Raw genomic sequence first — 14,320 nt, 5'->3', positions numbered from 1 at the left:
TCTAGCACGTGTGCTTTGTTCCGAAATGTTTACATATTTTTGCTGTGCTCCAGGTTAGCTGTAGGGACGGGATCATCTTCCCCCACGTGAATGTTATCAGTAACGTTGTCCAGGTTAATTGGTTGGAAATTTAGTGCAAGGTCACTGCTGAATCTTTCCTCAGCCCTTCTGAATCTCTGCTCAACATGCCCTGGTTGGGTTTGGAGTTGTTTCTAAATCAGTTTTTGACAAGCTGTATGTGAGGAAGCAACTGAAAATCGTTGGCCTCTGGTGAGCAGGAGGATTCCTAGCCTTAATGGGACCTCCTGACCTTTACATTTTCACTCAGGGCATTTGTCTGAAGAAGGGGCAGGGTGGGCGATGCCTTGCTGTTTGTTGCAAGGCTGCGGAGCAGAGAATAAGAGAAGGAATGCAGGGACTGAAGCGCTGTATTCTCATGGATGTTTAGATTAGTTTCTAAACAGCTGAAAATAGACGCTAGCATCTGATCAAAACCAGGGGACTTCAAGTTTTGTTTTGGTCAGACCCAAGTTTACATCCCATGGTGCGGATGAGATGTTTTGTGCGCTGCCTCGGAATCTGGTGTCCCGACTAACTGGAAGGCAGATGCTTTTGCTTTGCCTTTTTTTTTTATCCATAAATAAAATTGCTCTGTCATTTTTAAGGTCATTAGTGCACATAATTTAACTTCAGCTCGTGTAAGTCGCGCACTGTGATTTACTCTCCCAAAGTCCGAGCGTCAGCTCTGAAAGCGGGATCTGGAAATAATCCGTGTTTACTTTGGAGCAGTCCTGGTTTGAAAGCTTTTCCCAGATTTCTGGTCGCTGTTGATTTAAAACAACAGCCACAAAAAAAAAAAATCCTGAGGCTGGTTCTGCACGCTTCTGCTGGCGAGGGAAGGAGGATTCCCTACATTTCTGTAGAGCTCTCTGTCCGTGGTTTATTCGGGATGTTATTTGGTGGTGTCAGTCCTTCTGTAAGCCTCTGCCCCTCCAGCTCTGAATGCTCTTTTTCAGAATGTCCCAGGACTTCTCTAACCTTCTTGCTTGTTTCGTTGCAGACCCCTGTAAAAGAGCCCAACAGTGAAAATGTAGATATCAGCAGTGGAGGTGGGGTGACAGGCTGGAAGAGCAAGTGTTGCTGAACGTTCTCCTATATCACCAATCGCCATCCACCGCTCCTTTTTTCTCGCTGCAAAACAAACCACTCTGCCCGTTTTTAACCTTAAACCGATGTTTTGTTCCTCATCTTAACAAGCTCCTGTCTCCCTTTTTGTTTTTTTCTGTTTAGGACAGCTTGCGTACTATAATTTCCTCAACATGTATAGGAAAATCATCTCCGTGACTTCATTTTTTAATGTACCTGCTCAACTTACCACTACGTTTTGGTTGTATTATAGTCCCGTTCCTCCTGACATTAAAACATAGAGCAATCATATTCAACTCTACTCTGCAAATTGTATAAGAATAAAAGTTAGAATTAACAATTTATTTTGTACAACAGTGGAATTTTCTGTCATGGATAATGTGCTTTGAGTCACCATGTTCTCTAGAAGCATCAGCAAAAGAGCCAGGAAAACACTCATTTTCGCCTTGAGTATGTGAATGGGGTTTATTTTGTCCTGTGCCTTATGTGGAAAGGAACTTTTATTTTCACTTTTTGTTTCTCTTCTGGTGGAAGCATGTGCAGGAGACATACCATCCATTCCCGATCATTTTAAAATACCGAACTCTTTTGTGGTTGCTTTCTGTAATTGTTGGTGTAATGCATCGAGGACAAAGGGTGGTGCAAAAAAAATACTGCATTTAATCTGCTCTGTCTCCTTTTTGGTGATCTACCCATTCGGAACTGTTCCTGCTGCCATTTTTTTTCCTCACTCGCAGCTCTTTCCTTTTGCCTGCATGCTGCTTTTATTTGCTTTCCTTCATGGTGTGATGTGTTAATTACAAGGATGGCAACGTGGTATGTTTGCCAAAAAATTTAATACAAAGCACTGATTTAGCTTTCAAGGTAAAATGTTGACGATACCTACTAATTTCCCTCTAGCCAATGTCAGTTCACTAGTATATCTTCTCTCCTCCTGCATAGCCATTGGGTTTTATGATATGGAAGAGTTATTTGCATGCACTAGTTTTCTATGGAGGGTGATGTGGTTGTCTACTTTATGTGTATGAATATAACATGCGATTCCCAAACTGACAGCAGTTAACATGAACTTTTCAGTTCTGTCTCTCACTGTTAGCCGCTCCAACGAGATGTTCGGTAGCCTAGCAAGAGGCTGAGTGCAACTAGATTAAAAAAAGAAAAAAAGAAAAAAGAAAAAAAAAAAAAGGAAGAAAAAAAAAGTCGGCAGTTTAATTTATTACCTCCCTGAAAACTTTTCCACTTTCCAGTGTTAGAAGCTCCGAGTCCTTCGTGCTGCGCTCAGCCTTGGCTCGCTCCCGGGGCACGGGCAGGCGGGCTGTGCCGCCGCGTCCCCGCCGGGCGCCCGCGCTCGTGCCCTGCGGTGACTTCGGGTGTGAAGTGAAAGGAAGGGGGTTAACGACTGCCAGCCCCAATTCTTGGGCTGCTCCCGCTGAGCTGGGTGTCCAGGCTGCAGGAGCAGCCGTGCGTTCACTTGCCTTGCCTTTAGATCACGGCGCAGGAGAGCTGCTCCAGCCAAGGACACAAAGATGCTCCAAACAGCCGCGGTCCCTGAAGCTGGACAAGCCTCGCGCCTCCCTCTTGTCCGCTTGGGTTTTGGACTTTCTCCAGTCAATAAAGTAGTAACTAACGCTGATTTAATTTTAATGAAATGACAGTGTTTTAACACGGAAATTCTAGTTTTTAAAACCGCTTCCCGTGTAGTAACTCGGCCGGCGTGTCTCCCTTTTCCCCGTGTCTTGGCATTTTGTCTCTGTGTGAGCCCTTCCCAGCCCTGTGGCTGGTGGCCAGGCGGGCCCGGGACCCCCCGTGGGCAGACGGCACAGGTCGGTCCCCCCCGCGCTGTGCCCGGTGGCCAGCACTGTAAATATAAATAGCATCCGGCTACCTTCTGGTTAAACCTGCACTTTTCAACATGATCAAAAAGGGAAAATGGAGAATAGACATCAATTTTTTTTTTTTTTTTTTGTATAATCTTTGTTTTAAACATGAGCTTTTTATTTGCTTCTGGGGGGCTTGGCTCCTTCTGCGTAAATCTGTCGGGGTCGTCCCTAGGCGCTGCGCTCGCGGTGCCCGGGCCAGGGGAGCGCAGCCCCCTCCTTACCCCTGCAGCACACGCAGACAGGTGTAGGTGGTCCTCTTCTATAAAAACATGAATTTTAACCATGTGGCTTGGTTTTGTTTTGTTTTGGGAGTGCAAGGCCCAGCTGAGGAGGAGTGAGCACCAAGAGTCGATTCTGATGCTAAAAAAAAAAAAGTGATAATAATCGTGTTGGAGGAATTTGCAGTAACTTTATTTCTGCCGGTATCCAAATTTACCGCTCGCTAGCCAACTAACTGCTTCTGGCACCTGCGTGTGGAAACCCCCCCGGCCCCGGGTGGGGATTGAAGCCGAAATCTGCCCGGACCCCCCCGGAGCCCCTCGAAGCCCCCCTGGGCGCCTCCACCGCCGTTGCGCTGGATCCGGCCGTGCCAGCAGCCGCGGGCTCTCGCGTCCCCGGCCGGCAGCGGAACCCCCCCAAGTGCTACCTTTTTGTCATGACAAAAATGTAACTTAATTAAATTGGTAATGATGAACTAAACCCCGAGGTTGGGTCTATTGTATGAGCGCGTTCCCTGCTCTGGACGTGGCGTGGCCGGGGCGGCGCGGGGCGAGGTGAGAGCCGCGCTTCGTCCGGCCGGACTTGGATGGTGGAAAAAAAACAAAACAGCATCGACTTCAGGTCTAGGATTAATTCCCATGCCTACAATTTTTTACTTAATCTTTTAATATTTTTGCTACTCCACTCTGGCTTTTTATTTAAAACACATTCTTTTGTACCACTTAACTGTATCAAATTGTATAAAAGATCACTGTCCCATTCTTGGTCATACCAAGAGCAAATAAAAGCTTTTATAAACTTGCACTGGTTCCTTCCTGGGCCCCTGACCGGCGCCTTCCCCCCCCCGTCCCCTGTGCTGGCTGCACCCCCCCGGCCGCGTTTCCCCAACCCTTCAGAGCTGCTCCTTGCCGTAAGGAACCCAATTTTGTCACTGCCATTTCTTGGTTTTTCACGGAAAAAGCATCAGCCGCTTCTCAAGGCTGGGGATGGGCAGCGGGGGCTGTCCTGGGGGTGTACCTCAAACTCCTCGGCGAGGCAGGGGGGAGATTTTGGAAACCCATGGAATGGGGACAGCCTCATGGGGGGGTTTCCACCTTGGGGGAGCCATGGGTGCTTCTCCGTGCTCCGTGTCACCACCGCCACCAACCCACGGCTCCTGCCCGCTGGCCGTGCTCATGGTCTAAAATTTTGGGTAGACCCAAAATGTGGTGTGATGCCAAGAGTTGGACTCGATGATCCTCAGGGGTCCCTTCCAACTTGGGATATTCTGTGATTTTTTGGGATATTCTATGATTTTATGGGATATTCTCTGATTTTATGGGATATTCTGTGATTTTATGGGATATTCTCTGATTTTATGGGATATTCTGTGATTTTATGGGATATTCTCTGATTTTATGGGATATTCTCTGATTTTATGATTCTTCGTCCTCACCAGCCCCATCTCTCGGGGCATGGATCAGCTCCGTGCCCCCCGAGCAGCGGGGAGCGGGTTCCCCAAGCCCCCTCCGTGCGCTTTGGGCCATGCCCAGCTTGGGGACGTCCCTGTCCCTGTCCCCATCCCCCTGCCACGGAGGGGGGGTCTTGTTGCTCCCCACTGCCGTGGTGTTGGTACCCACAGGGGTTTTATGCTGCTGTTGAGACCGTCACAGCCGGGGGGGTCACAGCCTCGGGTGCCCCTCGGTGCCACCACCACGGTGCCACCCACGGGAGGTGGCAGCTCCCAGCCTGGCACCAGCACCGGGCACCGTCCGTGCTCGCTGCTCCTTTGGGTTCCCCATCCCAAATCCCTAAAGGTAAGGGCTGGGGGGGCACTGGGGTGCTGCAGGAGCCCCCCCTGCCCCACGTCAACCACGAGCATGTCCCCAGCACCTGGGGACCTTCCCCCGGTGCCCCCCAGCTGGGGTGGCCTCGAGCCACCGCTCGGTGTCGGTGCCGTCCATGCGTGGCCAAGGGAGAGGGGCCCAGTGTGGGGGGGGGACACAGCACCGGGGGGGGGCTCCTGTGGCTTTTTGGGGTGCTCTGGGACATCCCCTGCAGGACGCAGCACCCCAAGGAGCTGGGGGTGCCCCATCCCTGGGGGTGCCCAAGGCCAGGCTGGATGGGGATGGGGATGGGGGGGGCGGGGGGGCAGGGGTCGTGCCCATGGCAGGGGGTGGCACTGGGGGGGGAAAGGGGGGGCTCTGAGGGCTCTGCCAGCCCAAACCCCTCTGTGAGCCCCCCCCCCCCCTACAGCTGGGGGGGAACTGGGAGGGGGCTGACCTGACCCCCCCTCCCAATAAATAAAATAAATAAATGAATAAATGAATAAATGAATAAATGAATAAATGAATAAATAAATAAATAAATAAATAAAATGAATAAAATAAAATAAAATAAAATGAAATAAAATAAATAAAAAATAAATAAAATAAATAAAAATAAAATAAAATAAGATAAAATAAAATAAAATAAATAAAAAAATAAAATAAAATAAATAAAATAAAAATAAAAATAAATATATAAATAAAATAAAATAAAATAAAATAAAATAAATAAAAAATAAATAAAATAAAATAAATAAAAATAAAATAAAATATAAAATAAAATAAAATAAAATAAAATAAAAACAAATAAAATAAAAACAAATGAATGAATAAATAAATAAATAAATAAATAAATAGATAGATAAATAAATGAATAAATAAACGAATAAATGAATAAATAAATAAATATCCGAGCCTGGAGCTCCCCCCGTTCCTCCCACACCCCCTCACCCAGCTCGGGGGGGTGTGTGTGTGGGGGGGGGGGGGGGGGGGGGGGGCTTCACCCCTTCGTATCCCCCAAAATCAATTCACATACCCCAAATCCGAGGGGCGAGCACCCTGCCCCTATATAGGGGGGGGGTGGAAATTACAGAGGGGGGGGGGGGGGGCTCCGCAGCCCCCCGGGGGAGCCCTCAGGGGCCGGCCAAAGGCTGAGCCCCGCCGCGGGGGCGGCTCCCGGCTTCTCCCCCCCCCCCTTTTTTTTTTTTTTTTTTTTCTTTTTTTTTTTTTTTTTTTTCCCCGCCGTCGCCGCCGATGGAGCCCGGCGCTGCCTCCGCCCCCCCCCCGACCCCCTCACTCCGTGTCCCGGGGCTCGGTGAGGTCGGGGGGGGGGGGGGTCGGGGTTTTTTTTTTTGGGGGGGGGGCGAATGCGGGGGCCATGGAGCAGCTGGCGGCGGGGCTGGCCCGGCTCCGCTGGAGCCCCTCGGCGCTGCCCCTCGATGCCATCGTCAGCAAGTGCCGGCTGCCCACGCTCGTCTGCCTGGGGCAGGGTGAGGGTTATGGGGTTTTTTTGGGGGGGTGGGGGGGTGAGGGGGGTGTGGGGGGGGTGGGGGGGGTGGGGGTGAAAAGGGGGTGGGGGGGTGAGGGGGGTGAGGGGGGAGTGGGGGGGTGGGGGAGTAGGGGATGAGGTGAGGGGTGGGGATGGGGGGTGAGGGGGGGGTGAGGGGGGGTAGGGATGGGGATGGGGTTGGAGGGATGGGGGCAGAGGGATGGGGACAGGGGCCATGGGGAGCAGGGGATGGGGACAGAAGGACAGGGACAGAGGGATGGGGACAGAAGGATGGGGATGGGGACATTGGGATGGGAACAGGGGCAGAGGGGCAGGGACGGAGGGATGGGGACAGGGGCCGGGGGGGTGCAGGGGATGGGGGCAGAGGGACAGGGACAGAGGGATGGGGACAGGGGACAGGGGGGGCAGGGGATGGGGACAGGGATGGGGACAGAAGGACAGGGACGGAGGGATGGGGATGGGGACGGAGGGATAGGGACAGGGGACAGGGGGGTGCAGGGGATGGGAGCAGAGGGATGGGGGACGAGGGGCTGGGGGGGTAGAGGATGGGGACAGGGATGGGGACGAAGGGACAGGGACGGAGGGATGGGGACAGGGGACAGGGGGGACAGGGGATGGGGACAGAAGGACAGGGATGGAGGGATGGGAACGGCAACATAGGGATGGGGCAGAGGGATAGGGGACGAGGGGCTGCGGGGGGGGATAGAGGATGGGGACAGGGATGGGGACGGAGGGACAGGGACGGAGGGATGGGGACATTGGGATGGGAACAGAGAAAAGGGATGGGGACAGAGGGACAGGGGCAGAGGGACAGGGACAGAGGGATGGGGACAGGGGCCAGGGGCTGGGGGGGGGCAGGGGACGGGGGTAGAGAGATGGGGACAGGGATGGGAAGCAAGTGGGGTGCAGGGGACATGGGGACAGGGATGGGGAGTAGGGGGTGCAGGGGACAGGGACAGGGGGTCTGGGGGGGGACTGAGGGGGCCGGGAGAGAGGGATGGGGAATTGGGGGGGCTGCAGAAAGAGGGGCTGGGGGGGGGGGAAGGCTGCAGCAGATGGGGACAGACAGAGGGACGGGGATGGAGCTGGAGGGGCTGGGGGGGGTCCCAACAGTGCCACCCCCATTGCCCTGGGAACTGTTGCTGAGATTTTGGGATGGAGGCGCCCGGCACGACCACGGGACCCCCCCCCCCCCTGCACCCCAAATGCTCAGGGATGGAGGCGCAGAGCCCCTCAGCCCCCCCCCCCCCCCCCCAAAATCCATCCCTGGTGGTCCCCAGCCATGGAGCAGGCTCAGCCCTGGGCCCCCCCCCCATTTTTCCCTGGGGTGCTGGCGATGGCCCCAGCTCCAGGTCACATTTTGGGATGCTTTCCTCACCACCCCCCCCGATCTGACCCCATTATCCTACAAGTTGGGGAGGGGGCTCTAAAGGGTGAGGGTGTCCAGGGGGTCTCTGGGGGTCTCTGGGGGTGCCCAGGGGGTTCAGGGGGGGGCAGCTTCAGGTCAGTGCCTGGGGATGTGCGGGATCAAGGAGCCGAAAATTAGCGGGGGGGGGGTCTGGTTGTGCTGACCCCAAACAGGGACAGGGATGGGGACGGGGACACGGATGGGGCACATCCAGGAGCACCCAACCCTATTACACAATTTCGGGGCCAAGCAGGGTATTTGGGGTCAGGCTGAGCCCCCCCGGAGCAGGACGCATCCCCCCTGGGAGCCGGCTGCAGCTTGGGGGGGGGGGTACCGGGACCCCCCCCCACCCCAAAAAAAAAAACCCTTCCCCTTCCCGGACCCCATGTCAATAAACTTGTTGTTCGGCCGCTGCTGCAGCCTTTCAAGAAGGGACAAAGAAAATTGTTTCCAGGGCAACTGGAGGCTCTTGGCAGCGGGCACCTGCTCACCCATCACCCACCCCCCCCCCACAAACCCGGGGGGGGGGCTCCCCCCGTGGCCGTCCCCATGGCCACGCTTGTCCCCCCAGCCCCAAAAACAAAATTTGGGGGTGCCCTGGGTGTGTTTTAGCCCTTGGCATCGCCGCTTTGTATTTTTTGGGGCTGTTTCATGCCTAGGAAATTTGGGGGGGGGGGGGGTTGGAAAGTGGGGGGGGGGCATTGAGAGCGGTTTGTGGGGTCGGGGGCTCAGCCCCTAGTTTTGGGGCAGGCGCTCCCCAGGCTCTGAAATTGGGATGCTGCTGTCCCCGGGGGTGGGGGGGGGGTTGGCACCCATGGGTGGGCTCCCCAGGGGTCAGTTTGTCCCTGTCCCCCCCCCAGGGGAGTCGGTGGAGGGGGTGAGCGCCCAGGACGTGCTCCTGATCCACTCCTGCCGCCAGTGGACGACGGTGACGGCCCACAGCCTGGAGGAAGGGCACTACGTCATCGGCCCCAAAATCGACATCCCCCTGCAGTACCCAGGTGGGGACACGGGGCCGCGAGGGGGAAGGGGGGCAGGGATGGGATGGGGACGGGAGGGGATGGAGACTGGGACATGGATGGGGATGGGATGGGACGCAGAAGGGAATGGAGACAGGGATGGGATGGGATGGGATGGGATGGGATGGGATGGGATGGGATGGGATGGGATGGGATGGGATGGGGACTGGGATGGAGACAGGGATGGAATGGGAACAGGGATGGGGCCAGGGATGGGATGGGGCCAGGGATGGGATGGGGAGAGGGTTGGGATGGGATTGGGGATGGGATGGGATGGGATGGGATGGGATGGGATGGGATGGGATGGAATAGGGATGAGGATGGAGACGGATGGACTGGACTGGGCTTGGGATGGGTTGGGGACAGGGATGGGGACAGGGATGGGATGGAATAGGGATGGGATGGGGATATGGGATGGGATGGGGACTGGAATGGGGACAGGGATGGGGATGGGATTGGACGGGATGGGAACAGGGATGGGGCCAGGGATGGGATGGGAACTGGGACAGGATGGGATGGGGATATGGGGTGGGGATGGGATGGGGATGGGGATATAGGATGGGATGGGGACAGGGCTGCAGATGACGATGAGGATGGGGATGGAGACAGGGACGGGTTGGGATATGAACAGGGACAGGGATGATTTTGGGACTGGTAAGGATCGGGGACGGGACGAGGACAGGGACAGGGACAGGGACAGGGACAGGGACGGGGACAGGGACAGGGACAGGGACGGGGACGAGCCGGGGCTGCTGCAGCATCTGAAGGTGCTGAGCTCACCGCGGCCGCCGTACCAAGAGCCTTAACGACCTCTCTAAGTGCTCGCCGTGGCGGCAACGAGTCCTGCTAATAAATAAATCATGGGAAAGGCAGCGGGGGAAGGGCAGAGCGCCCATCCCAAGGGGGTCAGGGCATTGGGGTGGGGGGGGGGGGGCACACAGTGTGTTAACCCCCCTCGCTGGGGGCACAGGGCAGCTCCCGCCCCGGTCCCTTGTCCCTTTGCTCGGGCTCCGTGTCCCCGTCCTCCCCCAGCTTTTTGTGTCCCCTCCGAGCTGGCCCGAGCCGAGTTAATATTCCCATCAGGTCCCGTCCCCGCCACGCTGGTGCTAATGAAGGCAGAGCTCTGCTCCTGAATGCAGCCCTACAGCTCCCGGGCTGTGCCTGCCCCCCCCCCCTACACCGCTGTCTGTAGGGTTTGGGGGGGCAGAAAGCCTTCAATAGCCATCCTTAGGGCATTTTTGGGGTTGTTTTGGGGTGTTTTCTGCCCCTATGTTGGGTGCTGCAGGGAATTGGGGAACTTGGTGCCCCCCGGGGGGTTGTGATTTGGGAGGGGATGAACCCAAATGGGATGGGGACTCCAGGCTGGGCTCATCAGCAAACACCCTAATGAACAGTGCCAGGGCTGGGGGGGGGTCTCCCCGTGGTCCCCTCTGACCGCCCCGGGGCTGGGTGTCCCCCCGCAGGGAAATTCAAGCTGCTGGACCAGGACCGGGACATCCGTGAGCCCGTGCAATATTTCAACAGCGTGGAGGAGGTGGCCAGCATCTTCCCCGACCGCGTCTTCGTCATGGAGGCCATCACCTTCAGCGTGAAGGTTGGTGTGGGGGCTGTGGGGTGGGGTGGGGGGGACAGCAGGGAGTGGTAGGGGGACAATGGGGGCACTGGGGGACTGTGGTGGGGCAGCAGCCAAACATCAGGGAGTGGTGGTGGGACATCAGGAGGTAACAGTGGGACATCAGGAGGTGGTGATGGGACACCAGGAGATGGTGATGGGACATGAGGAGGTGGTGATGGGACATTGGGGGGTGGTGGTGGGACATCAGGAGGTGGTGATGGGACATCACAGAGGGATGGTGGGACACCAGGAGATGGAGATGGAACATCAGGAGATGGTGGTGAGACACCAGGATATAGTGATGGGACACCAGGAGGTGGCAGTGGGACATTAGGAGGTGGTGGTGGGACACCAGGAGGAGGTGATGGGACATCAGGAGATGGTGGTGGGACACTGGGAGGTGGTGATGGGACATCATGGACTGATGGTAGAACACTGCAGGATGGTGGTGGGACCTCAGGACCTCACTGTTGGTGGTGGGAGGCAAGGGGAAGGCAGCAGGACACCAGGAGGCAGCTGGCGGTGGGACACCAGGGGACGGTGATGGGGCTCTGGGCACCCCAGCCCCTCAGCCGGCGGCTGTGTCCCCGTGTCCCCGTGCAGGTGGTTTCGGGGGAGTTCAGCGAGGACAGCGAGGTGTACAACTTCACGCTGCACGCCGGGGACGAGCTGACCCTGATGGGCCAGGCCGAGATCCTGTGCGCCAAGACGGTGAAGGAGAAGTCGCGCTTCACCACCCTGCTGCGGAAACTGGGCAAGGCGGCGGCGGCGGCGCCGTCGTCGTCATCGTCGTCGTCGTCGTCGTCGGGGGGGGCCAAGCAGGTGAAGGGCAAGATGCCCTGCCTGATCTGCGTCAACCACCGCACCAACGAGAGCCTCAGCCTGCCCTTCCAGTGCAAGGGCCGCTTCAGCACCCGCAGCCCCCTGGAGCTGCGGCTGCAGGAGGGCGAGCACACCATCCGCAGCATCATCGAGAAGGTGCGGCTCCCCGTCAACGTGGCCGTGCCCAGCCGCCCGGCCCGCAACCCCTACGACCTGCACGCCATCCGCGAGGGGCACTGCTACAAGCTGGTCAGCATCATCTCCAAGACGGTGGTGCTGTGCTGCATCCTCCGCCGGGACCGGTTGGTGCCTTTCCATTTCCTCCTCTTGGCCGACATGCCGCGTTTCCAGCTCCCCGAGGGGCTCCTCGGGGGGGACCCCCAGCTGGAGAAGCTGCTGCGGGACAGCGCCGCGTACTGCCACGAGCGCTTCAACCCCGACGAGTACTCGCGGGCGGTGCGCGAGGCCAAGCCCGATTTTTCGGAGGAGTGCGCCAGCCCCCGCCGCTTGCGGCTCTGCCTGCCGAGCTGCGCCCGCGAGGAGCTCAGCCAGCCCCTGCAGCGCCTCTCGCTCTGCTTCTACGGTGGGGGGCCACCCCGCGCCCCCCAGGACGCGGCCACCCGCTGCCAGGACCCCCCGCCGGGGGTTGGTACGGGGACGCCACGCCAGCAGCCCGATTTCGCCGACCCCGAGAGGGAGTACATGACGCCCGACTGGGCCGAGCCCGAATTCAGGACTCAGGAGCCGCTGGAGATCCCCTACGAGGAGCTCTGGAGCAACCAGGGCTTGGAGAGCTTCCCCTCGGCCGGTGGCACGGGGCGCCCCGACCTCGTCGCCGCCTTCGGGGCCGCGTCCCCGATGGGCTCCCCGCGCCGTCCCGGTGTGCCCAGGGAGGAGCCCCTGGGGGATGCGCCACCCCCGGTGCCACCCAAATCGGAGGCGGTAAGAGCAGCGGGATGCCCCCGGGACTGGGGGGGACCCAGCGATGTCTCCACGCTGGGAGCATGGGGGGGCACCCACCGTGACCTGCTGTGCCACAGGGTGTGGGGCTCCTTGCCACCCAAATCCTATGCGCCCCCCCCTGTGCCGTGGGGGGAACCCCGCTCCCGGCATCTCCCCAGCCCCATCGGTCACCGGAGCCTCGTGGCTTGGTCGGGACCAGTTGGAAAACTGGGAGCCACTGGGGCTGGGCCCCCATTTCTGCTCCTCTCCCCCCCCGCACCCGTAGTTGGGGGGTCCCGGGGCAGTGTTGGCCCCACCACGCTGGGGTCCTGACGGCGCTCACCCTGTTGCAGGTGAAGGAGGAGTGCCGACTGCTGAACGCGCCCCCCGTGCCACCCCGGGGTGGCCGCCCCCCAGCCCCCCGCAGCCCCCCAGCCCCCCTGCGCTTCCCGAAGCTGGCTCCTGCTCCCTCGCCCAGCCCCAGCCTCTCCTACTACTCCTCGGGGCTCCACGACGGGTGAGTGGCTTGGGGTCATGGAATAACCCCCCCCTGGGGCAGGATGTCCCCCGCACCATGATTTTTTTTGGGGAGGGGGACACGGCACAGCCTTGGGGTGACGCTCACCTTCCTCCATCAGGTCGGTCCCGCGGAGTGGCAGCGGTTCACCCTCACCCGACGCCTACTCCCTGTACTGCTACCCCTGCGCCTGGGGCGACTGCAAAGCCGGGGACCCCCCCGGCCGCCCGCTGCCCCCCGCCACCCAGCCCGGCCCCAGCGCTTGGTCGGACCCCTGGGCCTATGCCGAGGCAGGGGCCGGGGGGGGCAGCGGCCGCTCCACCCCGCTACCGGCAGCCGAGCCCCCCCTGAAACCTTTCCGCAGCTGCCCCCGCCTCAAGCCCCCGCACCCCCAAAAACGCTTCGCACCCTTCGGGGCGCTCAACCCCTTCGCCGGCCCGGCCGAGTGGCCGGAGAGCCCGGAGTGGCCCAAGCCGCCTTCGGCTCCATCTGTTCCCTCTTCCTCCTCCTCCCCCGAACCCTTCGCCCCCTTCGAGGGGCTGGATCCGGCGGCCCCCCCACGGCCCCCAAAAGGTTTTGAGGGGGACAGCATCGTCATCCGCGGGGCGGCCCCGCTGTCACCCGCCGTCCTGCGTGGGGCCGAAGGCGGCGTCGCCCGGCTCTACCTGGCGCAGGGCGTCATCGAGGTGCCACCGGCGGCTGCGCGGGGTGAAGGGGGGGCCCCGCCGGCTGCCCCCCGTCCCAGCGGGGACGGCTCACCCTGGCTGCCCCCCGCCGACCTCTCGGCCTTGTCGGTGGAGGAGGTGTCCAAGTGCCTGCGCTTCATCGGCCTCTCCGAGGACGTCGTCAGCTTCTTCGCCCGGGAGCGCATCGATGGCAGCATCTTCGTGCAGCTGAGCGAGGAGATCCTGGCCGACGATTTCCGCCTCACCAAGCTCCAGGTGAAGAAAATCATGCAGTTCATCAAGGGCTGGCGCCCCAAAATCTAGCCGGGTGATGGGGGCACCCCCCCAAAGCCCCAGCCACGCAGTGCCTCTCCCCGCTTACGGCTGCGGGGTTCCCTCCTCTCCGGGAGCTCAGCCCCGCTGCTGGGGGCTCCCCCCCCCCCCCCCCTTTCTGTTTTAACACTGGACAGTAATTTTGGCCTCACCAGGCTGGAAAATGTCGGAGTTTGCATTGACTGCTTTAACTTAATCCTTGTGGATTAGTGTAATAAACAGACGGGAGAGAACGAGCTGCTGGAGAAGCCCCTTGCTCGGGGAGAAGGGGGACAGGGGCTTGAGGGGGGGGGTGCACGGAGGTGCAGGGAGCAGGGGGAAGCCCCCTCCCCAGCCCCTGGGATGTGCAGGGAAAACAGAGCTGGTCCAGGCAAGGCTCAGAGAGCCCAGGAGCACAGCTCAGAGCAGGGCACAGGTCCTGGGGGCCGCTGCCTCCCCC

The 14,320-nt window shown here is 58.9% G+C and overlaps 2 protein-coding genes across 2 annotated transcripts in view; both read left to right on the top strand.

The window, feature by feature from the left end:
- The window catches only part of RAB10 (RAB10, member RAS oncogene family), a 36,259-nt gene extending 32,212 nt beyond the window's left edge, over window positions 1–4,047 (top strand). The window contains exon 6 of the mRNA XM_068679106.1: window positions 1,061–4,047. Within this exon, the coding sequence (XP_068535207.1) occupies window positions 1,061–1,144 (84 nt within the window). The 3' untranslated portion in view covers window positions 1,145–4,047. The remainder of the gene's footprint in view (window positions 1–1,060) is intronic.
- Window positions 4,048–6,361: 2,314 nt separating this feature from the next.
- On the top strand, window positions 6,362–14,115 carry GAREM2 (GRB2 associated regulator of MAPK1 subtype 2). The gene is made up of 6 exons (XM_068679100.1): window positions 6,362–6,540; window positions 8,829–8,969; window positions 10,451–10,581; window positions 11,206–12,366; window positions 12,720–12,883; window positions 13,005–14,115. Exons 1-6 carry the CDS (start codon window positions 6,429–6,431, stop codon window positions 13,870–13,872), a joined length of 2,577 nt encoding a protein of 858 aa, XP_068535201.1. The 5' UTR covers window positions 6,362–6,428; the 3' UTR covers window positions 13,873–14,115.
- The last annotated feature ends 205 nt before the right edge of the window (window positions 14,116–14,320 follow it).

Source organism: Anas acuta, chromosome 3 (genome assembly GCF_963932015.1).
Source record: "Anas acuta chromosome 3, bAnaAcu1.1, whole genome shotgun sequence".
Taxonomy (NCBI): Eukaryota; Metazoa; Chordata; class Aves; order Anseriformes; family Anatidae; genus Anas; species Anas acuta.
Note: the sequence above shows the minus strand (reverse complement) of the source record. Positions and strands in the feature narration are given on the sequence as shown.

What these genes read in the sequence shown, in the direction of transcription:
- GAREM2 (XM_068679100.1), top strand. Translation starts at nt 6,429, where the DNA reads ATGGAGCAGCTGGCGGCGGGGCTGGCCCGGCTCCGCTGGAGCCCCTCG. An exon ending in GCTCGTCTGCCTGGGGCAGG is followed by an intron (nt 6,541 to 8,828) that starts GTGAGGGTTATG and finishes TCCCCCCCCCAG; the next exon opens with GGGAGTCGGTGGAGGGGGTG. An exon ending in TGCCACCCAAATCGGAGGCG is followed by an intron (nt 12,367 to 12,719) that starts GTAAGAGCAGCG and finishes ACCCTGTTGCAG; the next exon opens with GTGAAGGAGGAGTGCCGACT.